The 26,714-nt window shown below is 49.6% G+C and overlaps 1 protein-coding gene across 1 annotated transcript; it reads left to right on the top strand.

The window, feature by feature from the left end:
• Window positions 1-256: 256 nt before the first annotated feature.
• ANGPTL4 (angiopoietin like 4) lies at window positions 257-18,974 on the top strand. The gene is made up of 7 exons (XM_029610812.1): window positions 257-903; window positions 2,007-2,117; window positions 4,710-4,812; window positions 15,669-15,782; window positions 15,878-15,973; window positions 16,541-16,816; window positions 17,695-18,974. Exons 1-7 carry the CDS (start codon window positions 457-459, stop codon window positions 17,874-17,876), a joined length of 1,329 nt encoding a protein of 442 aa, XP_029466672.1. The 5' UTR covers window positions 257-456; the 3' UTR covers window positions 17,877-18,974.
• The last annotated feature ends 7,740 nt before the right edge of the window (window positions 18,975-26,714 follow it).

Here is a 26,714-nt window from a genome sequence, read left to right as displayed (position 1 = left end):
GTTGCATGCATCTGAGGGATCTGAGTGCCTCTCTGCTCTCTCCTCCCCAGCTCGTCAGCTTCTTAAGCCCCCATGCTGTCCCCTTTAATGTTTCACTGGCCTGAGGGGGGGGGGGGGTCAGTTTGCCGGCAGCGGTGACTGCAGACGTCCCGACGATTTGGGAGCGCGTCCAGATGTTACAGTAAAGGAGGAGAAACCGGAGTCTCCCCCGCAGGACACACCCCTGCCTGCATCTCATTGAGCCCTCTCCTGGTGCAACAACAGAGGAGGGTGGGGGGAGCCCAGCCATGTGCGGGCCGGCGGAGAGACGCTATAAAAAGGAGGCGATTGCCCCTAAACCGCCGGAAAGGAAAGTAGCTGGGCTTGCAGGAGGCGATCGCAGGTTACCCTCTTGCTCTGTGGCGTGCAATCAGTCGCTGGCCCAAGCTCCCCGGGAGGGGATCGGAGCCCGTAACGATGCAGCTGCCCTGCGCGGCCCTGGCGCTGCTGGCCTGCTGCTCCCTGCGGGCGGGCGCCTCCGGCCCGGGCAAGGAGAAGGCGGCGCCGCTGGCCCCCTGGGACGAGGCCAACGTGCTGGCGCACGGGCTGCTGCAGCTGGGCCGCGGCCTGCGGGAGCACGTGGAGCGCACGCGCGCGCAGCTGCGCGAGCTGGCCGGCCGCCTGGGCCAGCACAACGCCTCGCTGGGCGAGCTGCAGCGGGAGGGCCGGGCCCTGCGGGGCGCGCTGGCGGGCGGCCAGGAGCGGCTGCGCCAGCTCGCGCGCGAGCTGCAGGAGCGGCAGCGCGAGGCGGCCCGGGCCCGGGAGGGCTTGGAGCGGCGGCTGCAGGGCCTGGAGGGCAGGCTGGAGCGAGCCGCGCAGGAGCCGCCGCCGCCGCCGCCCGCCGAGGACTGGGGCAGGATGCAGGTAAGATCCGGGGCTTTGCGCTCCGCCGCCGCTGCGCGGGGGAGGGGGGGGTTTGCATCGGAACAGGTTCCGCGGCTGCGGGACGCTGCCCGCGCAGCCCCCTTGCTGGAGGGAGCCCTGCGGGGGGGGAAGAGGCTCCTCCGAAATCGCGGGGACGACCGCGCTTCCGGGGCCCCCGTGCATGGCAGACTCCGTGCTAGGAAGCCGGGCGGAGAGGCGCCTGCTTCTGTCGCGTCCGCGCTGTCAGCCGCCGCCGCCGTCGTCCAGATCTTGCGCGAATATAGCGCGAGCGGGGCTGCCTTGGCGTTGCAATTGCGCGTATAGTGCAGCAGCGTGGACTCCGAGCTCTCAGGACCCGAGCTACGTGCAGGACGGGACGGGGGCACGGGTCTGGGGGATCAGGGCTGCTTTATCTGCTGTGCGCGCGCGCGCTATTTGTACCCCCTCTACTACCGACATAAACCTGTGCGATCGGGTTATAGAAGGGGGGGAGGCTTCACTGTTGGTTTAAATGCAACATGGACCAGTTTGTTTTTCATCTGCATCTTCTCTTCACAAATTTGGTTTGATGTTTAAATTCTATCTCGTATCTCACTTTTTTCGCTATCCCATGTCCCTTTTTAAGAGACCCTCAGATACCCTTTAGTCTTATACTCCTTGTTTTTCCTCTATGCCTAGAAATATGTTTATCATCTTTTCCTCTACCCTTCTAGATCCATTCCCAAATCAATGGATCGATCTACTTTAGATCACTTATGACTATGTAATGTAAATTGTTTTTCTCTGGTCAGTTAAATTTATAAATATGTTGCCCAGTTTATTATACTGTATTTGCTTGGTTCCATGTATCGCCTTACAGGCAGTTTTTTGTTCCTTGTAAACCAGTTTGATTTGTATCTAATGCAAGAAGATCGGTATATTAAAAGCCAAAAATAAATAAATAAATCTTCCAACAAATGTATTTGAATGTCAAGATGAATGTTCAAGTGATTCCCCCGACCCTGTCTCGGGGGTGGTGGGGCAGTCCGTCTTCAGCCTTAAAGTACTCTAAATCAGGAGATAAGTAGGAGATCTGAGCTCTTACCCGTTGCCTTCTTTTCCAGTCCTTAATGGAAGCTCAGAACCAAAAAATGGACGAGCTGCTGAGTCAGATTAAGCTGCAGCAGTACAGGCTGGACAAGCAGAACCTGCAGATCAAAAGCCTGCAGAACAAGGTGAGTGAATTGTCCAGAGCCCATTGCTCGTGCGGGCTTACCAGATCCTGCCTGCCGCCTACAAACCTGGGGGTAGAGGGGAAGGGAGGCTGTGGCTGGAGCCCACTGCTTGGGGAGGGGGGTCTGGTAGGGCTACCTGGAGTTTCCGATTCTGTCCTCACGTCTCCTTTCTTCCAGGCTGATGCGTTAAAATGTGCACAGGTTAACGAAGGGAGCGATAAGGGAAGCAATGCCTCCAGAACGCGCCTCCAAATAAAGATGAGGCTAATGCCGCTCATCACATGTAGATGCCAAATAGATGAGGCTATTACCCTGTGATGCAAAAAAAACGCCGAGCACCCAAGGTGTGGGTTTTTTTAACCTGTCAAATATTATGCCTGCCCTAGATAGGTTCAGGATCCCCATGATACAAGTAAGAGGAATTACAGAAAACATCGTCCTGGGGGGGGGGAAAGAAGAGAGAATTTCTGGGCATACAATATATATGCGCCAGGCCATGTATGGTGTGTGTGTGTGTATATCTTGTGCTGGTAAATTCGCTGCCACAGGATAAAACGGATGCTCCTGCATTTAGATGCCTGTTTTTTATGCACACTTTATTGCATCAGCCAGTCTGGGTGCTCAGCAGAGCACATGCTTTTCACCTGTAGCTGAACACCAACGTTACTCCAGCAGTAAAAAGCTGTGTACGCATGCAACTCCCATGCACATGAAGGCAATAACTGTTATCCCCCAGTGCAGAGACGCACGCAGGCTTTCCCAGTGCTAGACATTTTACTCCTGCTCAGAGGTGGAGTACATTTTTCCATTGCTTTGTCAGTCTACGGGCAAAAGCTGAAGTTCCAACATTGGGACCTGTGCTTGGGATTTATGCGCAGAAAACATAAATACAATTTGTGCACAAAACCGTTTCTGCGCTGAAAGCATTTTTGTGGGCACAAATCATGTCCGAGAGACTCCCTTGCTCCCCCCGAGTTTAAAATGTGCGTTCAGCCTGCGCCGAGCACGTGTTTTAACTCAAGTCGGTGCACACGATTTATAGTCTGTGTGCACTTTTTAACTCGTTATGCATTGGCATGATGTTAGCTTACTGCATCAGGAGTTAAAAAAAAAAATGTAACCTGTATGTTAAACTCTTTCAGCGCACAGATTTAACCCACGTGTTAGTGTGGTTTCTGTGGCCCTCCCCAGTAATGCCTCTCACATGGGGCCCCTAAGTCTCCTTCTCCCTGTAGTTTCTTTCCAGATCATACAGAAGAGCGTTTGTGGCAGTGCTGGTTTAGGGGTTTGTATATTGACTGGTCCTGGATGGTTCCTTTTTGCACAGAGGGACTGATGCAGTATCGCGCACCTAAAAACGTGTCCCCAAACGTGTTTTTTTTTCAACGTGCGCACATCCACCTCTCCTGAGTGCGCCATGCAATATTCTAATGAGCGGCCGCACTAAAAAAGGATGCGCTAGGGATAAATTGTGCGTCCCTTGTGCTCAAAAGCATTGGGTGCCCAGGAGATGTGGCTGTGCATGAGTTAGGGAAATGGACGCTCAATACGAGTGTCTGGTTTTTATGTATCCCTCCACAGATAACTTACCGGCACAATACCCACACCCTGGCACATGTATACTGTGCACGGCATTAGTTTGGGTTTTTTTTCATCAAGCCTTTAATTTTTTACTAATATTTAGTCATCGCAAGGAATAGATCTTAGTATTGTGTTGCTACTAAGTAGAAAAGCAGTATTTTTTTTTTTTTATTTTATTTAGTTGAGCTCTTGATGTGGGGGAGACGCCACGCCAGCTCCAGGGCTGGCGTTAAATCGCTGTGCGCCCGACACATAACTTTTTTATTTAATCTTTTTTTTTTTTTTTTCTTTTGCATCGGGAGTTAATATCACCTGCAAATGCCGTGTAGAGCTAAGTGCTATTAGCTACACCGTTTGTTTGGACGCGCTAATCCCCTTATTGCATCTGGGGATTAGTTTAGCGCGTCCCAGCCGCGGGTTGACCTGGGCGCGGGGCTGAGCGCACGTTATTGCATCGGCCTGGGAGTAAGCCAGCATTCCTCCTCTCGTGGAGGGGGGTCAGTCTAGGAGTTAAAGGGTTGTCAAGCTATATTCTCATTCTTCCAGGGAAGTGCCGTCACGGGAAGAGCAGCCTGCTTAGTATCCTAGGGCGGATGTGTATAAAGCCTTTTGCCTTTCCTTTGTATGCTCATTAGATTTGTGTTTGAAGGATGATTAGAGATTAAGAACCCAGTGACCCCATTGTGTGAGTAACTGGAGCTGAAGGTACTGGCCAGGGCTTAACAATGAGAGAGGTACCAGGTATGCCGTCTCCGCCTGGGATTAATGGGGCAAACTGTAGGAGCCAATTGGTCTTTTTTTTTTTCTGCTGTTTGTGTTTCTACTGTGATGCCAGGGGAAGACCATGAGAGAAATAACTGCAGCTTGGCCATCAGTGAGAGGAGTGTGTTAGCAGGACTGTAGAAACCTGTAACTGTTTCTAACTCTCTTTTTGCAGGGTTCACTTACTGCCCCCTTCTATTCTAGATTCAGCTCTTTGCAGTGGTTATGTTGTTGTCCCTTCTATTCCAGATTCAGGACAACAAGACACAGGGCTTGACCTGGAGGGCAGTCCTGAAGAAAAGAGGCAGTGACATCTCGGACAACCAGAGTGTCAGCACTGAGCCCACACAGAGTGAGTATTGCGGAATATTGTACACTGCGCAGCGCTGACCTCGCCCAGAGAGTGACTACTGCAGAATATTGTACACTGCGCAGCGCTGACCTCGCCCAGAGAGTGACTACTGCAGAATATTGTACACTGCGCAGCGCTGACCTCGCCCAGAGAGTGACCACTGCAGAATATTGTACACTGCGCAGCGCTGACCTCAACCAGAGAGTGACCACTGCAGAATATTGTACACTGCGCAGCGCTGACCTCGCCCAGAGAGTGACTACTGGCAGGGTACTGGACACTGCGCAGCGCTGACCTCACCCAGAGAGTGACTACTGGCAGGGTACTGGACACTGCGCAGCGCTGACCTCACCCAGAGAGTGACTACTGCAGAATATTGTACACTGCGCAGCGCTGACCTCACCCAGAGAGTGACTACTGGCAGGGTACTGGACACTGCGCAGCGCTGACCTCACCCAGAGAGTGACTACTGGCAGGGTACTGGACACGGCGCAGCGCTGACCTCGCCCAGAGAGTGACTACTGGCAGGGTACTGGACACGGCGCAGCGCTGACCTCGCCCAGAGAGTGACTACTGGCAGGGTACTGGACACGGCGCAGCGCTGACCTCGCCCAGAGAGTGACTACTGGCAGGGTACTGGACACGGCGCAGCGCTGACCTCGCCCAGAGAGTGACTACTGGCAGGGTACTGGACACGGCGCAGCGCTGACCTCGCCCAGAGAGTGACTACTGGCAGGGTACTGGACACACTGCAGCAATGACTTTGAGGGGCAGAGCGAGTACGTAGAGCGTTCTGCAGTAAATAGCACTGACCTGACACAGAAGCAGAGAGGAGGGTACTGCAAGGTATCCCAGTCTCTCTATAGAAATGACCTGACTGTACCACATGGTGCTCTGCTGTGTGAACGGAGCACAGAGATGGGAATCCGGAAAGCTGCCTGCAAGGGGCAATCGGGGGGGAAAAAGAGTCAGCGATCCCCCGGACAGGCGCTTGTCCATTTCTAGCATTACTCTGAGCATCATTCATGTCTGCATTTAATCTGTCGAGCTTTTAGAGAAATGGGGGGGGGGGGGGCGCGATGATTGACGTTTTCAGTACCGGCCCCTCTCTGCTGCCTCGCATCACGCTTACAATAAGAGGTCTGAGGGACCTAGAAGCACTGTGTACACTGAGAACAGCATAACATCAATTATTTGAGAACAGTTATCGACCTGACTGTAGACCATGTTAATGTGGTACGCTGGCTAAGTTAGAAGGAGATCATAGGTCAGTTGTGTCCAGCCTGCTGCAGGTTGCCCGACCATGCTCTCTGCACGGGGTGATGCAGGGGAGGGTCAAAACGCCGGCGTATTCGCAGCCGACTCTGCAGCAGTGAGAAATTCTTTTATTCCTCTAAAATCTCAGGATGCTCTCTTCTTGGGCCTTTTCACCGAGCTGGAAAATGTGCCCGGTAATGCCCTCTTTGGGAGAGCAATGATGTAAGAAGCAGGAGGATTAACCTTTTTTGCTAAAAAAAAAAAAAAAATCCCCCCACAAAACGTGGACTGGAGATCCACTGGCGCTCGGTTTGACCTGTGAACCGATCCCTGCTGCTGCTGTTCGGTTTTCCCTCCCCATGGCAGGCCCCTTCCTTCAGCATCTGGACAGAGGTGATGCTGTTTCTAAGGCTCCCGGCTCTTTAAAGATTGGCGCTTTTGGGTGTCTCCTGAGGGGTCCTCCTTCAAGCAGTCTCCCTTGCATGATCAGGATTCAAAGATCTCTTTATATAGATTGGGCTGGAGGGCACGGATTCAGTGCTTACAGCTTTCCCCAATCTGTCTTCCACTTAAACTGCATCTATTAACCCTCCTTTTGAGGCTTTTTCTCCCCAAATTCTTATCTGCCTTGACTGAATTGCAAGCGTCCGAGCAGGGGCTGTCTCCTCTGTGTCTGGACAGCATTTCGTACGTCTCGTGCCACTGTCTAAATGTTTACTAGTGGTAGTAGCAGGCCTTAAGGCGGGGCAGGATTGCTGACCTGGCGGTAAGAGGCACTAACTTTGGGGGGTGGGTGCTGAGGGCCGGGCTCTCTTCTGGTTTGAACACTTTTTCAGAGCCGGGGCGGCGCTCGCCTCACAATAAGGCTCCTTTTTGCACCCTGGGAACAAGACCTCGGAGGCTGCGGGCAGCCAGCCAAGTGTGTGAAAGGCAAAGAAACCATTTCCAGCTGCTCCCAGGGCCAAAGGTCCAATCACTTAGCGTGAGGAGGAGGCCTCGGCAGGCTGGCCTGCTGCCAAGTGGAGGAAAGTTCAGCCCTTATTATCGTGGCCTAACGAGCTGGAGGTGGGAACGCCATGCGCCGGGGGTTTGTGTGGGAAGGGAAACCAAGGAATCTGTTTCTTATTCCGCCCCCGAGGGGGAAGAGAAGCGCTGACGCTGGGCCGTGCATTGATTCCCACTGAAAGTTACGGGCAGACCCTCTTAACAAACTTTTTTGGAGGGGAGGGGGGGGGGGACAAGCTGAGTCGAATTACTTAAAGCCCTGGGTAAAATTAGTGCAGCGTGGTCCATCTTCGGCCGCTGAATATTCATGGCCGTCTTTAAAAGTTGATACACGAGAGGCAAAGAATGAATGGAAATGTTAATCACGCATTATAGCAGGATTGATCACTCGATAATTTCAAGCAGTCTGATTCCATTAGGATAAATGGTTATAAATCAGGATTATGCCTCAGCTGCCTGCAGTGCGCCAGGGTTAGTTTTAACTCCCGCTTCTCCCCAGAATGCTTTTACCGCCTTCCCCCAGGGACGTCCTCCAACGTATCCGGCTAAACTCTAGTCCGATAAGTCGCCAGATATCGTGGCTAGGACATTTAGACAGAGAACCTTTCAATTATCTGTCTAAATGGCTTTTTGAATATCTACCTCTAAATGGCTTAAAAACTAAAGCTGGGAGGGAGCCTGGCTGCCGTGCACGAAGAGTCCTGGAGGTTGTGGGACCAGGATGGGCTTGGCTCCAGAACGGGTCGGGAAGAGACACTTGGATAGTTAAGCTCCACCACTGTACAGGAAGTGTCCCCAATTGAAGAGACAACCCAACAAGCGTCTGAGCTCCCTTGGGAAAGCAGAGAGAGACCATATGGCCTACCTGCTAATTTAGCTTAACAATTCTCCTCGCTCCCTCAGAGATCCCCCTGTATTTAGCTCGTGTTTCTTGAATTCAGCTACTGTTTTTGTCTCTACCATCTTCACTGGGAGGCTGTTCCATGCATCCACTGCCTTTCTGTAAAGAAATATTTCCTAAGATTACTCCTGAGTCTACCCCTGGTCAACCTCCTCACATGACCCCCTTGTTCTAGAGCCTTCTTTTTGCTGAAGGAAGCTCACCTGTGCATGGAAACCTTGGGGGTATTTAAATGATCATATTTCCCCTATCTTGCCTTTCCTCTAGAGCACAGGGGTGGCAAACTCCGGTCCTCGAGGGCCACAAACAGGCCAAGTTTTCAGGAGATCCACAATGAATATGCATGAGAGCGTTTTGGAGGCAGAGCATGCAGATCTCTCTCATGCGTATTCCTTGTGGTTCTCCTGAAAACCTGGCCTGTTTGTGGCCCTCAAGGACTGGAGTTCGCCACCCCTACTCTTGAGTATACATGTTTAGATCTATCCCCATATGCTTTAGAACAATTTAGAAGCCGCCAGCTGGACCGACCCCCCATCCTGTTCCTATCCCTCTGAGAGTGCAGTCTCCAGAACTGTACATAGTATTCCAGATGAGGTCTCTCTCTTTTTGTAGTGATCAATTTTCTTTCTAGCTTTTGCCATCGCTTTATTCATCTGTTTGGCCACCTTAAGATCATTGGATACAATCAACCCCAGATCCCGCCCTTTTTTGTGCTTAGAAAAATTTCACCTCCAATACTGCATCTCTCCCTTAGGTTTTTGCATCCTAAATGCATCCCTCTGCGGTTTTTTTTTTGTTGTTTTTTTTAGCATTAAACCTTAGCTGCCAGACCCGAGACCATTCCACAAGGTTTGCTCGATCCTTCCTGGACGTCCACCATTTTGTAGATTTTGGTATCATTGGCAAACAGACGAACCTTTCCTGACAAATCTGTCCAACAACTTAATAGGCTTTACCCAAGGTCCTTTAGCACTGCATAATCCCAGCAGTGGGTAAACACGTTAGAGCCTCTGCTAGGGCTGGAAGGGACCTCATTTAGGTCTGACCTGTCTAGAACCACAGAACAAAATCCCTACCTGTTACCCCAGGCACTCTAACCTAGACTGATACTGAGCCCCTTATCCCGCCAGGGTCGACGTCAGACCGGGCCGGTCTTGGCTGTAACAGCCGGATTCATTTTGGAAATGGGATTTGTGCGGGATTAATCTTGGCTGTGCCTTGCAGCGGAGGGTGGCGATTCACCTGCCGGACCCTCGCTGATGCCACTGGGGGTCTCGGCGGAAATAAGAAGGGGAATTTATGCCATTTTTACAGTCCGATCTGGAAACCCGTCTCCCCCCGAGTCTTGTGCATGAAATTTTAAGAAAATAAATTAGTTTGGGGTTCTCTTGATGAGTAAACTCTGCCTCTCCTCCCCGAATCCAGAACTGGAGCTCCCAAGAGAATCTGCAGCTTGCAGCTGTCAAGCCATCTCAATATATTTATTTTTTAACGTTTCCCGTTCAATACATTTTTTTGGTTTAGGAAACAAAAGCCCCGAGGGTACACAGTAAAGCTTTGGCAGAGAGGCGCGTACAGTATCTCGGGGAGGAGGAGTCGTCCTCCCCCCTGCCGGCTGGGGCTGCCGCCGAAGCCAAGTGGGTCAAAGGCAACATTTCTTAAAAAGAAAACTACCTCTTGTGATTTCAAGGCTGTGACGCGTTTTCCCCCCCTCGAGCAGGGCTCCCGCCTCCAGGTTCCCAGGCTGCAGACTGTAACCTTTCCCCCACTTACGAGGGGGGGTCGGCACTAATAGGATTACAGCGGGAAGCTTCGCCGTCTCGTTCCCCTAGAGCAGCAGGGCTCCCAGGAGAAGTTCAGCCCGGCGGATTCGCTGTGCCAAAAAAAAAATTGAAACCGAACCCTATTCAGGTGGAATTTTACACTTAGAGAGAGAGAAACTTAAGGACATTTTGTGGCCTAAATGATTAAACTCCCGATGCAGTAACCTAATGCTGTGCTGGGTGCCGACTGGAAAATGTGCACTCGGCGCCGGTTGAACACGCGTTTTAAACTTGGGGAGGAGTCTCTCGGCTGCGATTTTTACGAGCGCAAAACTCATATATTTGTGACTTGCGCCCGAATGATTTATGTGCACAGCGGTGCTCTCGGGAGGTGGATTTTAAAACCAAAACGGCCACCTGCAGGCACATGTGAGCCGCGCGCGAGCAACGCACGTTTTTAAGAAGCCGGCAAGGACGCGCGTCCGTGCTTTGTGCGTGCGTGCGTTCGGAATAAGGAGGTGGAAAGAGGGGGTAAGGCGTGGTCCTTCCAGGGGGGCCCCGTGCGTAACCGCGCCTGCGTTGCCTGCGTAACGTTGCTACCTGCGCTCGTGAGGCACAGGAGTTGTCAGCACGCGGGAGGGGAGAGCACGCGCCTCTGGCTAGAGTCGGGCTGACGCGCTATCAGGGCCATACTGTAACGTGTGCTTGGCTGAGTGCACTGTTTACCTGCAGCTGGACACGCGTGTTCGGGGTTTACTGCGTCAAAAACCAGTCCACAGTCCACCCCCCCCCCCCCCCCCCAACCACCACAAATAGCTTTCATCACGGGCAAATGCGTGTTGATGGAGGCGATTAGTAAATCGCCCAGGATACGGAGGAAAAAATGTGAGGCTGATACACACTTTTTATGCTCAGAAATTAGCGCCTGCCCAAGGGTGGGCATTTTAAATTCAGAACGGCCTGAAAAAGTGTGCAGAAAATAAACTGGTGGGTCAGATTAGGAAGACGGACACTCTCTCTGTTTCACAAACGTCCATTCTCCCTAATCCCGTGGCTGTCGGCAGGTTCGGGAAATGGACACTCGTATAAAATTGAGCATCCGTTTTCTGAACCCGCCGACGGTCACCTCTCCCGAGCCAAGGAGGCGCTAGGGGCGCGTAATCGTTCCCAGCGCCTCCTTTTAGCGCGACCCCTCATTTAGATACAGGACCGGGCGCCCAACACGGAGCTCCTGCAAGCCTTGCAGAATCGGCCTCTCTATGTAGGTACCACTGTAGAGGGGCACTCTGAATCGGGGTGGGTGGGGGGCACGGTATTAAGACACATTCAGAGGTATCCATTATAAAATGGACATCATTTAAAGAATTGTAGTCTTTATAAGTGACAAAAAGGAGTTGATTTGTACACAGCACTCTCTGCTAGCTGCACCGTACAAATCGAGCGCAGTGTACAAGTTAACTCCTCTTGTTAGACTGTTCATTGAGGCCTATCGTTGCTCGTTTTGCAATAGGCGTGTTTATGAGCGCACACATGTACCTTTTTTAAAGTTTTTTTTTTTTTTAATTTATCAATCTTTTACACATATTAAACAAAGATACACTTTGTGATTTATTTATTTATTATTTTTATATACCAACATTCAATCTGAGATATCACATGGGTTTACATTCAGGTACTGTAAGTATTTCCCTATCCCCAGAGGCTTACAATCTAAGTTTGTACCTGAGGCAATGGAGAGTAAAGTGACTTGCCCAGGATTACAAGGAGTGAGAGTGGGACTCAAACCCTGCTCTCCTGTTTCATAGGACACTGCTCTAACCACTAGGCTATTCCTCCTCCCTAAGAGTAGTTAAATCACAAGAAGATTGTGATAAATTGCAGGAAGACCTTGTGAGACTGGAAAATTGGGCATCCAAATGGCAGATGCAATTTAATGTGGATAAGTGCAAGGTGATGCATATAGGGAAAAATAACCCATGCTATAGTTACACAATGTTAGGTTCCATATTAGGTGCTACAACCCAAGAAAGAGATCTAGGTGTCATAGTGGATAACACATTGAAATCGTCGGTGCAGTGTGCTGCGGCAGTCAAAAAAGCAAATGGGAATTTTTAGAAAGGGAATGGTGAATAAAACGGAAAATGTCATAATGCCTCTGTATCGCTCCATGGTGAGACCGCACCTTGAATACTGTGTACAATTCTGGTCGCTGCATCTCAAAGATGATATAATTGTGATGGAGAAGGTACAGAGAAGGGCTACCAAAATGATAAAGGGGATGGAACAGCTCCCCTATGAGGAAAGACTAAAGAGGTTAGGGCTGTTCAGCTTGGAGAAGAGACGGCTGAGGGGGGATATGATAGAGGTGTTTAAAATCATGAGAGGACTAGAACGGGTAGATGTGAATCGGTTATTTACTCTTTCGGATAATAGAAGGACTAGGGGGCATTCCATGAAGTTAGCATGGGGCACATTTAAAACTAATCGGAGAAAGTTCTTTTTTACTCAACGCACAATAAAGCTCTGGAATTTGTTGCCAGAGGATGTGGTTAGTGCAGTTAGTATAGCTGTGTTTAAAAAAGGATTGGATAAGTTCTTGGAGGAGAAGTCCATTACCTGCTATTAAGTTCACTTAGAGAATAGCCACTGCCATTAGCAATGGTTACATGGAATAGACTTAGTGTTTGGGTACTTGCCAGGCACTTGTGGCCTGGTTTGGCCACTGTTGGAAACAGGATGCTGGGCTTGATGGACCCTTGGTCTGACCCAGTATGGCATTTTCTTATGTTCTCAGATAATTTTCAATGGTTTCTAACCTTCGCGAGGAAATCAAACAATCCCGGGCCGTAATACCAGAGGAATCTTGAAGGCTTTTTAACATCTTTTTTTCAAAGATTGAATAGATTGAGAGTGCTCTTGAAGCACCTGCTGTTGGTCACTAGCGGCCGAGTCCAGTTTTTTGGCTACAACCTCTAAACGACCAGACTGTTCCTCGAATGCTATCAGATCCCATCGGGATTCCAAAGTGACAGCCTCCGGGTTTTCTTATCTCCGAGGTCTGTATGTCGACTTCTCCCACATCCTGCATCGATTCGCTCTCCTCCTGATTTTCCAACGGAGGATAAGACTCCACCGACTGCTCCCCTCATCTCAGGGTCTGCACGGAGTCGCGGGGGAAGCCGGTTCCTCGTCCGGGCGGTCGCCGGCCATCCCAGCCGACTGGGGCTGCTGGTTGATGTCGTCCTCCCGCGCCCTAGCAGTGACGACGGTGCCCGGAGGAGAGGCCAGAAGAGGTTGCCGTGGATCCCGGTGAGTGCAAGGAGACTTCCCCAGGCGACAACAGGGCTCCTCTCCCTATCGCGCCAGCGGGGAAGAGACTGCAAACTCTGGTATAAATCACCGATCCGAGGGAACATTGAATGCGGCCGGGTCAATTCTAATTTTCCCCCTTCCTTTTATGAGGCATAGCTGTAATGATAAAGTTTTTTATTTTAGGTAACAAAAGCGGAGCAGCGAGAGAGCCGTCTGCTCGGGCAGCCATCTTTCCTCCTCCCTGAAGTGGCCCCCACATGTTTTCCTTTTTAAAATGTACCAGTTAGTGCAGAAAGCGCATTTATGCACCGAAATCCCGATGACAGGATGTGCTTCGGAATTTTTCTGCTTTTTCTGTAGACCCGACACTAGCACTGGAAACTTTTGCTCCACCTCTGACCAGGATTAAAATTTCCAGCTCTAAAAAAAAATAAACCCTGAGTTACGCCAGCGCATCTCTCTGCATTGGGGGGGGCAATAGTTAATGCCTTCATTCGCGTGGGATTGCTTTGCAAGGGTGCTAAGCACGTCTTATGTGCACAAAAACTCCTTGCTGCATCAGGAGTAACGTTTGCGCACAAATAGAACGGAGGGTAACATGGTGCCCTCTGCTGAATGCATTGGCCCCTCAGAAATCGGGGAAGGAGAGGGCTTACGTGACTACTTTTTTTTTTCTTTTGGCTGCCATCGGACGTTTTATTAAAGACTTGTGGTTGGAATAGATGTCATGAGCTGTAAAATGCTCTGAAGGGGGTTACGTTTAGGACTCCAGCACCCCATCCTTGGGTGTGTGGGGGACCAGAGAGAGAGAGAGGAGAATCCTCTTCTGTGTTTCTGTGCCGCGGAGGAGTTGCACGATGCAACCTTTGCCGTGACTTGCTCCATGTCAAGAACGGGGGCTCTCTGGCTTGGATTATCTTAGTGCAAGGAGGTCCGGGCATTCCTGCGCGCCTGGAACGAAGGCACCAGCCTGCGGGAGTAGGGCAAGGTTCATGTTTACGTCCCGGTGTGCTGGAGCCTTGCAACTTCAGAAAGGCACCCGTCTGTGTGCCTTCAGGACAGAGCCCCAGAATGCAGCCCCCCCTCCCCTCTCCGACTACTTAATTCAATTTACCAAGGCCCAGGGCATGGAGGAGGGGCAGCATCCCAGGACTCTCAGCTGAACGTGTTTATATCCAGTCTCCTTGCAGTTAGGTAGAAAAGGAACTGTAAGAAATGTTTTGTGTTTTTTTATTATTATTCAGTAGTTCTCTTTTTATTAAAGCTGGGACGTGTGCTCGCAAGTCTGCAAACAGAAGATGGATCCCAGCAGCAGAAATAGCACAAGATCACCCTTGGACTTGAGGGGGTTGCGTGCAAGAATGTAGAGACTTCAGGAAAATTGTTTGGGCGTGCAAAAAAAAAAAAATGAGATTAACAGGGAACACAGTAACCCAGTTGCTCTCATGGCACCACCTCTTTGGCTAGGAGAATACTGAAGAAGACTCGTAGCATAACAGAGCTGGCTTCTATGTGCAGAAATTCCCCGATGGGTTCCTTAAAGCCACGGACCCACCCCCGAGGGCAAAGTTTGAGACCCGGCTGCAGGAATGCGGAGGTTTCTTTTTCCTGTCGTTTCTTAGGCATTGCCTGAACGGACTTTGGCTGTGCTCCACCAATGCTGCCGTGCTGGCGACTGGAGCGAGGGCAAGGTCCAAAGAGCAGGGAGGCTGAAGTGGCTCGTTTGGTTTTATTAAATACGTTACCTTTATTGAACATACAGTTGGGGAAATTTTTGGAAAAGAGAGGCAAACTGCCCTATGAGCTGTGGGCCTTCAGCCTCCTGTGAGGGTGGGAAGGGGGGAGGGAGGTGCTGGTTGGCCACAGAGGGGGGGAGGGTAACAGATCTGGCACTTATCCCCCGTGGGCGAGGGGCTTGCGCAATGCGAGGCTTCGCGGCTTCCTGGCAGCAGGGTGGCTAGTGCAGGGGGGGGGGGGGGTTTGCCTGCGTAGCCTTGTTCAGAGAAGCTGCGTGTGGGGGGGGGGGGGGGGGGAAAAAGCCGCAGCCACCTCTGAAATGCACGGAGGAATTTATTGCAGCAGTGCTCTCACTGCTGGTGGTGAAATTGCTGCTCCTATTATTATTTCTTATTTGCTGAGTAAGCTGATTTTAAAGAAACGATTAAATCATGGGGAAATTTACAGCTGCAGTGTGCGTACAGCCCACTGGAGGGCACGCAGCGTGGGTGAGGTCTCTGTAAGGCAGGGGACCGGCTGTACAAGTAAGACGGATAGATAAACGAGTTTCTGGCCTTCTGCATTATCTGTATTGCAGAGTCCTCGGTGGTTATTCAGATTATTAGATAACCATTTTTCTCTGCTGTTGCACAGTTAACTGTCTTGCCCCTCTGTAGGTGATTGGTGCTGCTCTGTAATTGAAAGTGGCCATCTTATTTACCATAACTTCTAATCTGCCTGACTGCCAGGCTCTGTTCTAGGTGGATTGCAAAACATAAAACATCTTCATTCACCGACACAGAGGGCAAAAATGTCTCGTCTGGTTGGGGTTCTGGAGCCACACAGGTGCCCGTCTCTCCATTCTGTCAGTGATGGCTCTTGTCGCTCTCCTGTTTTTGCAGAGTTCTCCGCAGATTGCCACCAGCTCTTTCTGGCGGGGCAGAGAGACAGTGGTGTGTCCTGGGTGCAGCCCGCTGGGTCCCCTCCCCTGGAGGTGTTTTGTGACATGGCGGCAGGTAAGACTCTCTCTCTCTCTTGGGCTTTGCTCCAGTATCTGAGGCCTGACGCTCACGGGGTGCTGGATCTCAAACCATACTTCTGTCTTGTGCAGATGGTGGGTGGACGGTGATCCAGAGGCGGATGGATGGCTCCGTCGATTTTGACCAGCTTTGGGAGGCATACAAGAATGGATTTGGTGATCTCAAAGGTCATTAGATACTTCTTTCTCTCTTTTGGTTTTTAACTTAGCTTCACCTTCAGACTCCAGTGCAGAATATGTACAATTATTTTCCATGGCAGTTTAAAAAAAACAAAAGCTCAGATTACAATTTCTCCTGTCATGGAGTCAGATTTTGGACATGTTGTTTTTTTTTCCATGTTACACTGCTGACAACGCCATTCCTCAAGGGCCGCAGAGAGATTGGCTTTATGATAGCCCATCCAGGCAAATCAACCTTATATGTAAACCACAGGCGTGCAGATATAGCTCATGAATATTTACTGGGGATATCCATAAGATTAGACCTGGTTGAGGGCCTCAGTGGCCGGAGTTTGCTTTCCCTGCCTTAGCTGGAAAATGTGGTTATCCATTTTAAAGACAGTAAATGGAGCAATGTAGGACGCCGACAAGATATGGTAATGTAGCTGCATGGCTCTGTCACTCTGTGCTCTTGTATTCCTGCATAGCTGTACCATTCTAGACCCTTGTAGTCTCGTTTGATTATAGGTGATAGTCTGTGCACACATTAAGCAGTGTTCTCTGCTCTCTTTTCAGGGGAATTCTGGCTAGGCCTAGAGAAGATGTCTTGTCTTGCACAGCAGAGACCGGGGCTCCTCCATATTGAGCTGCAAGACTGGGAGGGGAAATCTCAGTCGATCGAGTTTCTCTTCAGCGTGGGAGGGCAGGACACTGGCTATGCACTGCATCTCTGCAAGAGGGTCTCTGGAGAGCTGGATAATGCCATGGGTGAGGCTGGACCACTCAGATTCTCTACTCAGGACCGGGACCAGGACCTGAAACTTGACACCAACTGTGCCAAGCACCTCTCAGGTCAGTACCAGTTGACCTTTCAGGCACAGCTCACAATCCTCATATTCATGGCCCATGAACCTGCTGTTTGCAACTTGTGATCATTGTGTGTGAAATATACAAACCAGTTACGCTCGGCTCACAATCAAACCGATACAGAAATAAACGCAGAAGAGCAGGCACTCCATGTTGAGCTTGGCCGCACATTTTACTTTCAGTAGCCCGGGGGCCTAACTAATAGCCTCATCAACATGCATTTGAATGTGATGAGCGCTATTAGTTTTTGGGGGGTTGATTGGCTGTATGTTTTCAATGTGCTAATAAATCCCTTATTGTATAATGGGTAATAGAAGCGCAGCTAATCGCAAGCTAAACGGTGTGCTCTGCCGACAACACTGTCCTGTATCGGTGTGAATGCTTGGGAACTTCTTCTTGGGTGCTATAGCCTCGCCATGATAGCCTCGCTCTTTCCCTCCAATGAATGCAGCTTTTTCAGTTCTCTGCTTCCATGAGAGATGACCCTTTCTCTCCTTATTACTATTCATAATTAGTACGCTTTTTTCCTTTTTGGAACAGCAGAGCTCCTGCTCTTGGTAACGGTGACTCTCTCTTCTGTCCTCCCTTCTCCTCCTGGTACTGACAGCATTTTCTCTCTCCTCTCTCGGCGACTCTCTCTCTTCTGTCCTCCCTTCTCCTCCTGGTACTGACAGCATTTTCTCTCTCCTCTCTTGGTGACTCTCTCTCTTCTGTCCTCCCTTCTCCTCCTGGTACTAACAGCATTTTCTCTCTCCTCTCTTGGTGACTCTCTCTCTTCTGTCCTCCCTTCTCCTGGTACTGACAGCATTTTCTCTCTCCTCTCTCGGCTGTCACTAACAGTGGCTCTCTCTCTGTGGCTATAGGCGGCTGGTGGTTCAGTTCCTGTGGACGCTCCAATTTGAACGGAAGGTACTTCCACTCCACCCCACGGCAGCGGCATGAAAGGAAGCAGGGAATCTTCTGGAAGACCTGGAAAGGAAGATACTACCCTTTGAAGGCCACCACCATCAAGATGCGGACCTTAGAGCTCGGGGCCGAGTCCTAATCCTGGTGACCAGCCCATTGGGCTGGCATTGACCTGGTGGAGGGCTCCAGGATTCTGCTGTTTACGCAACAAGAAGAAATGCAAGATTGACTGTTCTAATGGAACAAGAAAAGGAAGCTCCTGAGAATGGAAACAAGAAAGACAGTTTGAGCCTGTGAACTATGCGCACTATATCCATCCCATTATGCTAAAGAGGGATAAAGCATGGGCTGTGACCTCTTAGCATGGAGCTGTTCCCAGTGACTTGTGTAGTTTCCTAGGTCCCTCCTGGAGGCGCGCCTTGTCAATTGGGTTTTCAGGATTGCCACAATGAATACGTATGAGGTAGACTTGCATATCGTGGTGAACCAGTACACGCAAATCTGCTTCATACGTATTCAGTGTGGCAATCCTGGAAACCTGCCGGGCTAGATATGCTGCCAGGAGAGGGTTGGAAACGCTGCTGTAGTGGAACCTCTTACTGCTCTGCACAGCAAAATCTTCAGTAATGGCATTGTGCACTGCTTGACTCCAGATCAGCAGCTGCGGGCTCTAGTCTTAGTGAAACAAACTCCCATCTCAGCGTGTTCCAGGTACAAAGGGTGAGGCTGGGAGTTAGACAGTACTGTTATTAATCCAGATACGTTTTTAACTCCAAGCCATGAAGGACTCTGAGCCAGTTCTGGTTTTTAATTTCTTGGTCAGCACGAGTGGAGGGTGCCTTAGCTATTGTTCACCAGTGCCATGCACATACCTGCTGGGCTGAAAGTGCCTTTCCATTGCACTTCAACATGGATTGCAGCCTGCGTCCCTCAGCTTTGGGGGTTGGGAGAAATATTCCAGAGAAGTGAAGCTGTCTCAGCTCCAAGCCATGGCTCTAGTAACGGCATCAAGGAGGGTCAGGGCAGGTTCCAAAGCTTTGCCCCTAGAGATCCCCCTAACCTCCCCTGCCTTCAGTGAGCCAGTCTTTTGCCTCCTGTGTCAGACCATTCAAGCATTTCCTAGCGTGTAGCCAGATGGACTCAGGACCAGTGGGTTATGTTCTCCTCTGCCAGCAGATGGGAGATGGAGTCAGATTTCAAAGCTGATGACACCCTAGATATACCCCTGCAGGGAACTCAGCCATTCAGTATCTCTCCGTCTCCTAGCAGATGTGGACACTATCCCACACACTAGCACAGTGTTAGGAAATTACAGCAAGAAGACAAAATTTACCTTACGAAGATGGGCCCCGCTCTCCTGCAGTGATACCTAAAGGGTCCCTTTCCCAGATGAGAATGCCTGAGGTGATTTCAATATCCTTCAGAGGTGTGTCTTGGTCCGGTAGCCGGTAACCCTGGCATGGACTTAGCCCCAAGAATGGGTGCACATCCGGTGAAGGTAAAGCCTTCTGCCCCCGCAGCTGGAGACCGTCCCGGCACGCGATCGGTAAGCACCGAGACCAGGTAAGAGGAAAACTTTAAACTAAGGTCTCCGGGCTCAGAGTGCAGTCCTGATTGTGAATTTCACCTGGCGAGGTAAAAGGGGAGCACCGATCGGGTTGAGCAGCCTTGGTTGGGCTAGGCCCCAGTCTGGTGCAGGGGATCCGGACCCATGGAGACCCTCAGGGGGGCGCCATCTTACGTGCAGGGGCGTCAGCACCATCTTCCCTTCTCGTCCAGGGGTATGCGCGGGGCAGGCCGGTCGGTCAGTGCGCCCAACTTGTGCGCCTTCAATGTAGACGCGTGCATAGCTGCATGCACATCCGCGCTTATAGGTACACGCGCATAACTACGCGCACTGTGAAGCACATTACCTGTGCGCCTAGACATAGAGGCAATGGCACTGGCGTCCAAGAAGCCCAGAAGGCACTCTTTGCACAGCCTGAACTGGAGTCCTGCCTGTGTCATCATTGCAAAGAAGTCCAGGGGGGACCTAAGCCTGGTCCCTCACTGTCTGAGGATGGGTCCGGAGCTACTACATACTATAGCTCCCCGGATCTATGCAACTCCAAAATGGCTTCTCCACAAGAGGGCACCTTAGGGGCCCCTACTCCAACTCTCCCTGGGACTAACATGGTCCCAGGGACCTTCTCCTGGTTAGAATTTTTCCAAGGGCTGCAAGCCTTCGTTCAGGCGCAATCAGCCCCGGCGGCAACCTGGGTTCAACCCCTGCTGGAAGCACAAGATCCTCCCAGCCCTGCTTGGATTCCTCACCTAACCAAGAATTTCCCTGACAGGGACCCGGCTACCTCAGATGATGATAGCGGCTCCATGGAAGAAGAAATCCCTCCAGGCCTGGAACCATGCTTCACTTCTTCCACAGGGATGAATTACCAGCCCTTATTTCCCAGACTCTGGGGATCCCAGGCACGGACCCTATGGCGGAATTAAAGAAGAACCCCATCTTGGTGTCCCTTCGTAAAGCCTCATGCTACTTCCCAATGATGGAAGCCATCCAGGAACTGATTGACCTGGAGTGAGATGCCCCGGAGGCCAGCTTTAAAGAAGGTCAGGTCTTGGAAGCCTTGTACCCTCTGGAACCAGCAACCAAGGAACGTCTGCATTTTCCAAAAGTGGATGCTATGGTCTGTGTGGTCTCAAAGCAAACAACCATTCCCGTTGAGGGAGGGAGGCAGCATTGAAGGATACTCAGGATAGACTATTAGAATCCATCCTTAAGCAGGCTTTCGACGCAACAGCAATGACACTGCAGATTGCTTCCTGCTAAGCACTGGTGGCACGTTCCTGCTTGCTCCTCTCGAGAGAGGCAAACAACTCAGGAACGTATACCGGTGAAACGATTTAACTTTCAGTAGCCTTCCTGACAGACGCAAGTTCAGATCTGGTGCATACCTCAGCCAGAGGAGTAACCTCGGTAGTGGCGGCCAGAAGACAGTTATGGTTGCAGAATTGGTCTGCTGATGCGACCTCTAAAGCGAATCTCACAAGGATGCCCTTTAAAGGATCTCTTATTCGGAAGCGAATTGGAGAAGTTAGCCAGCAAGTGGAGCGAATCTCCAGTGCCTCGGCTACCGGAGGACAGGGGTAAAAGCTCCCAGCGCCCCTCCCCCAGAAAAACTAGGGGCAGAGGCTCTCATTGCTTTTGCCCCTACAGGAACTCGCAGTTCCAGGCACCTTGTCCCCTCAGGAAGGTCTCAGCCCATTCAGAACTGAGGAACAGGCCTGGGGCCAGGCTCCAGCCGTACTCCCCAATGAAAATGGGACGAGCCATCCACAGGAAGAGGAAATAGAAGAGGGGAAAGTCAACCCCCTATCAATGATGGGTTGAGATCACTCAGACAAATGGGTACTAAACATCATTCGAGAAGGTTACTCTTTTTAGAGTTCCGCAGCATCCCTCTGGACAAATTTATGATGTCACCCTGCCACTCCCACTCCAAGAGACTAGCAGTAGAAGCCACTTTGACAAGACTACTCAGTCTGAAGGCAATAACTCCGGTTCCTACGCCCCAACAAAATATGGGGCGTTATTCCATCTATTTTATCGTCCCCAAGAAAGAAGGATCATTCCGACCCATCTTGGACCTCAAGAATGTCAACCATCATCTGCGGATTCTACACTTCCGCATGGATACTCTTCACTTCGTAATAATGGCAGTACAACCAGGAGAGTTCCTAACCTCCCTGGACCTCTCCAAAGCCTACCTTCACATTACAGTCCATCAAGATCACCAGCATTTTCTACGCTTTGTGATACTGAGTCACCATTACCAGTTCGAGCGTTACCCTTCGGCCTAGCAACCGCCCCCAGAACATTCTCCAAAATTATGGTGGTCGTGGCAGCAACACTGAGGAAGGAAAGAATCTTTGGTACACCCTTACTTGGATGACTGGCTGGCTGATCAGGGCAAAATCTTTGGAAGAGAGCTGGCAGGTGACCAGCAGAGTCAAGAACCTACTCCCCCCCCCCCATGGCCACTACTGGGCAAGATCACCTGCAAGATAGAACATCACAGGGGACTAGTTCTACTAGTGGCCCCAGATTGGCCAAGACGCCCATGGTATGCAGACATGCAAAGACTCCTTGTGGGGAGCCCTGTGTGCCTACCTCCACACAGGGACTTTCTCCAGCAGAACCCGATTCTTCACAAAGATCCATCTCTATTCTCTCTTATGGTCTGGCCCTTGAGAGGACTCGCCTGAAGAAGCGTGGTTACTCAAAAGCCATGATTGACACCCTGCTCTGCGCGTGCAAGTTCTCATCATCTCTGGCATACATATGGATCTGGAGAATATTCAAAGCCTGGTGTGAGGCCCACGGGATACTCCCATGGACGGCCAAGATCCTCATGATTCTGGAGTTCTACAAGATGGTATGAAGAAGGGGTTGTCACTCAACTCCCTCAAGGACCAAGTAGCAACCCTCTCCTGCTTCAGAGCCGAATCAGTCTATATCAGCTCATCCAGCTTTGACCTGTTTCCTAAAAGGGGTTAAGCAACTCTAGTCACCCCTAAAGTGGCCCTATGGAACCTCAATCTGGTATTAGACTTCCTAGCGGGGGCTTCCTTCAAACCAATGTGTGGTCTGTCACTACGCCTCTTAACATTGAAGACTGTATTCCTGGTGGCAATATGTTCAGCTTGTCGCATCTCCGAACTACAGGCACTATCCTGTCAGGAACGGTTCCTTAGATTCACTCCTGGAACCATACAGTTGCGCACCATCCCCTCCTTCCTACTAAAAGTGGTTTGTTTCTGAGTTTCATTTGAACCAAGCCATCTCCCTACCATCTCCGGATGAACATAAGGACTCTGAAGACTCACGCCTTCTTTGCCATCTTAATAGCGGCAGACTACTGGTGCGGTACCTGGAAAGATTGGAACCGATGTTCAAAATGGATCACTTGTTCGTTCTCCACAGCGGGAAGAATCAAGGAGAAGTGGCCTCGTGAGCGGCCATAGCTCATTGGATCAAGGAAGTAATCAAGGCGGCCTACATAGAGGCAGGAAAGCCCTTACCCCTACAGGCTAAGGCTCATTCTACTAGGGCCCAGGCAGTATCTTGGGCAGAAACCAAGCTGCTGTCGCCTGCCGAGATCTGTCGGGGGGGGGGGGGGGGGGCGCGATGTGGTCTTCCCTAAACACACCTTCTCCAGGTTCTACTGCCTGGATATTCAAGCCCGGGAAGACGCAGCCTTCGCAAGGGCAGTACTAAGTGAGCCACAGGCAGCCTCTCGCCCTGTCCAGGAGTAGCGTTTGTACATCCCACTGGTCCTGAGTTCATCTGCCTACTACACGCTAGGAAATGGAGAAATTACTTACCTGAATTTCATTTTCCTTAGTGTAGACAGATGGACTCAGCATCCCACCCATGGCTGCCCCAGAGGAGAACCTCGAGATTAAGCAAATACGGGTAAGCCGTTGCCTACCCCTAGTTCAAGACGCAAGACACCCGCAGTTTGTCTGGTATTGGCATTAATTGGTTGAGTGCACTGGCGGTCTCCAGTTTTTGAAATCAGTTCAATCTAAGTTTAATCAGTTAATCAAGTTATTTAAGAAAATATATATCACAATGGCTTTTCGAAGAGAATACTGAAGAGCTGAGGTCACTGCATGGGTATTATCTAGGGTGATGTCAGCTTTGAAATCTGACTCAGTCTCCCATCTGCTAGCAGAAGAGCACATAACCCACTGGTCCTGAGTCCATCTGTCTACACTAAGGAAAACGACATTATCAGGTAAGTAATTTCTCAATTTGTCCATGTGAAAAACTTCAAAATATGGATCTGGAAAACCATGGCAGATTGACTTCTTCCTCAGGACTGGGAGCCAGAGTCATTCTTCTGGTGCCGTGGCCTGGATTCCAATTAGAAGGGCTTTCCAGGGGCAGAGCTAAAAGTATGAAAAGCTCTTGGTTTCTGTTCTTGTTTGTGGCTTGGTCCTTGTTTTTCCAGTGGAAAGGGGGGGTTTAAGCACTAACTTTGATAAATGTGCTAAGGTTGGACTGGGGGTCGGGTCACTGCTCTTCAGGAATTGTCTTTATCAGCACAGCTGGCCTTTGAATTCTTTCCTGGCTTTTAGGGAAGGAAGGAAGGGTGGTGGAGGTGGGAAGGGAAGAGCAGAAGGGGCATCCCCATATCAAGGCAATGGTCTAGTCCATTGCCCTGATAGGAGGCAATAGACTAGCATTGGCAGAACAAGAGGCAGTAGAACAGCCTGTTTAATGCAGAAGGTTGTATGGTCCAAGTTACTTTTAGAACAAGAGGTGGTGGTTGTACTCTTTTTCTGGCATTTTGTGAGGCTGCCTCACAAACATAAAATTTGTCATACTAGATTTATTTATTTTATTTGTTTTATATACCGACCTTCAACATGTGTCATCACATCGGTTTACATATAGCAAGTTGATAAAGAAAAAAGATTACATTGTAATAGAAAGTGGTAAATCAGACCAAAGGTCCATCAAGTCCAGTATCCTGTTTCCAACAGTGGCCAATCCAGGTCACAATTATCTAGCAGGATCCTAAAAGATCAATGGTTGCCATGCTGCTTATCCTAGGGATAAGGAGTGGGTTTTCTCCAAAGTCCACCTTAATAGTGGTTTATGGACTCTTCTCGTAGGAACTCGCTGGTTTTTTTTGTTTAGTTTTTAATGTTTTATTTAAAAAAAAAAAAAAAAGCAGCTGGCACTTCCTTGCTGACGGCCATTAATGCTATGAGCGTCAGACCCTGTCCATATTACAGGACTGATTCTGTGTTCCACAGCTTGGGTCAATCCAAGGAGGAGTCTAATTGGGGAGCTGAAGTAAATGGGTCTTTGAGAAGCACAGCACTGATGGGGTTAATACAGTGATTCCCAACCCTCTTCTGGAGGCATAACCAACTAGGGTTTTCAGTATTGCCACAATGAATCGCATGTGTTAGATTTACATACATAGGTTTGCAGACCCTCAGTCTTCAATCTCTTGCATATTCATGATGGATATTCTAAAAACCCGACTGGTTAAGTGCATCTCCAGGAGAGGGTTGGGAAGCACTATGTCAGTGCCCTGCTACCAAGCCTGCTCCAACCCTGATTTCTAGCACACGTGGTCAGAATTTGTGGGTCTCGGCTTGTTGTGGGAGTTGAAAATCCAGAACTGAATCAGACTCCTGTGGTGACACAAGTGACTTTGGCAGTGCTGCTAACGTTAAGGACCCCTTCAGAATTCTCCTAAAGGTACAATTTTCAGGGGAAGTCATTCACACCATAATACTGGTCCTATTTTCACATCCCATGTATTTTGTTTTAAGTGCATTCTGTGTAAGATGCAAAAAAACAAACCCCTTTTCAGTGACTAAAAAGGGTCCTTTAAATTGGTTCAGTTCTTCAGTACATCTGGTGCTTGCTCACAGAAACAATGTGAAGAGCAGAAATTGTAAACTATGAACCTAATTCTTACTTGCCCCTCTGCCCACAATCTTACAGAACAGAAACCCACGGTGAGCAACATGCTGTAATCCAGCTACTGCGCCACCTCCTAACTCCAAACCACCAAAGAAACCCGAGTGGGGCCCAGTTTCTTAACTTGTGCAAGCGATGTAGGCTGGGATTTGTGCTCTTGGCTGGCTTAAGCAGACACAAGACCAATCCCAGCCCTGGCATGCCCAGATTTCCACCTGCATTTAGAACAGCGGTTGCTTTTCTTGGTGGGTAATCAGAACTACATCTCACTTCATATCAGGGGGTAAAAGCAGGACTGGATCTCTGATGGGCTGAGCTGGGATGCTTGTCCATATTTAAGTCACATTGACTTAACTGCAATAACTTACTTCATTACTTAACTTCTGCACATACTAATCTTCTGGTGTGATTTGTTTCAGTATTTAACTATATTGTAATTTATGAATGCTCTTGGTGGTGGAGTATGTCATTTGTTTGTAGATTTTTTTTTTTTTTACATCACTAAACACCAAGTTTTCTTGTAAACGTCTTTCAATAAAAACAAAATTATGTATATATGATAAACCTTTTTTATTACCAGATGCGCAATAATAAGCAAGAACTTCAAAACTCAACTAAGAACATAATTGCCATAGTGCACCAGACTGACGGTTCATCAAGCCCAGTATCCCTTTTCCAGCAGTGGCCAATCCAGGTTACAAGTGCCTGGCAAGTACCCAAATATTAAATAAATCACATGCTCCTAATGCCAGTAATAGCAGTGGATATTCCTTAAGTCACCTTGATTAATAGAAGTTTATGAACTACTCCAGGAACTGCTCCAAACCTTTTTTTTAAACCCAGCTACACCAACTACCCTAACCATATCCTCCTCCATCAATGAATTCCAGAGCTTAATTATGTGTTGAGTGTGAAAGAATTTTCTCTGATTTGTTTTAAATGTGCTATTTGCTAACTTCATGGAGTGCCCCCAGTCCTTCTAGTATCTGAAAGAGTAAATAACCAATTCACATTTACTGTTGTAGTCCTCATGATTTTATAGATCTGACCATCATATTCCCCCCCTCAGCTGTCTCTTTTCCAGCTCTAACCTCTTTAGCCTTTCCTCTTAGGGGAGCAGTTCCATCCCCTTTATCATTTTGGTTGCCCTTCTCTGTACCTTCTCCAGTGCAACTATATCTTTTTTGAGATGCGGTGACCAGAATTATACACAGTATTCAAGGTGAGGTCTCACCATGGAGTGATAAAGAGTCATGACATTCTCTGTTTTATATACTATTCCCTTCCTAATTCCTAATGTTTGCTTTTTTAATTGCCACAGAATACTGAGCAAATTTCAATGTATTTTCCACATGATGCCTCAATCCTTTTCCTGGATAGTCACTCCTACTATGGAACGTTGTGTAACTACAGCAAGGGTTATTTTTCCCTACATACATAACCTTGCACTTGTCCACATTAAATTTCACCTGC

This window comes from Rhinatrema bivittatum, chromosome 8 (genome assembly GCF_901001135.1).
Source record: "Rhinatrema bivittatum chromosome 8, aRhiBiv1.1, whole genome shotgun sequence".
Classification (NCBI taxonomy): domain Eukaryota; kingdom Metazoa; phylum Chordata; class Amphibia; order Gymnophiona; family Rhinatrematidae; genus Rhinatrema; species Rhinatrema bivittatum.
This window is presented reverse-complemented; position numbering and strand designations above follow the sequence as displayed.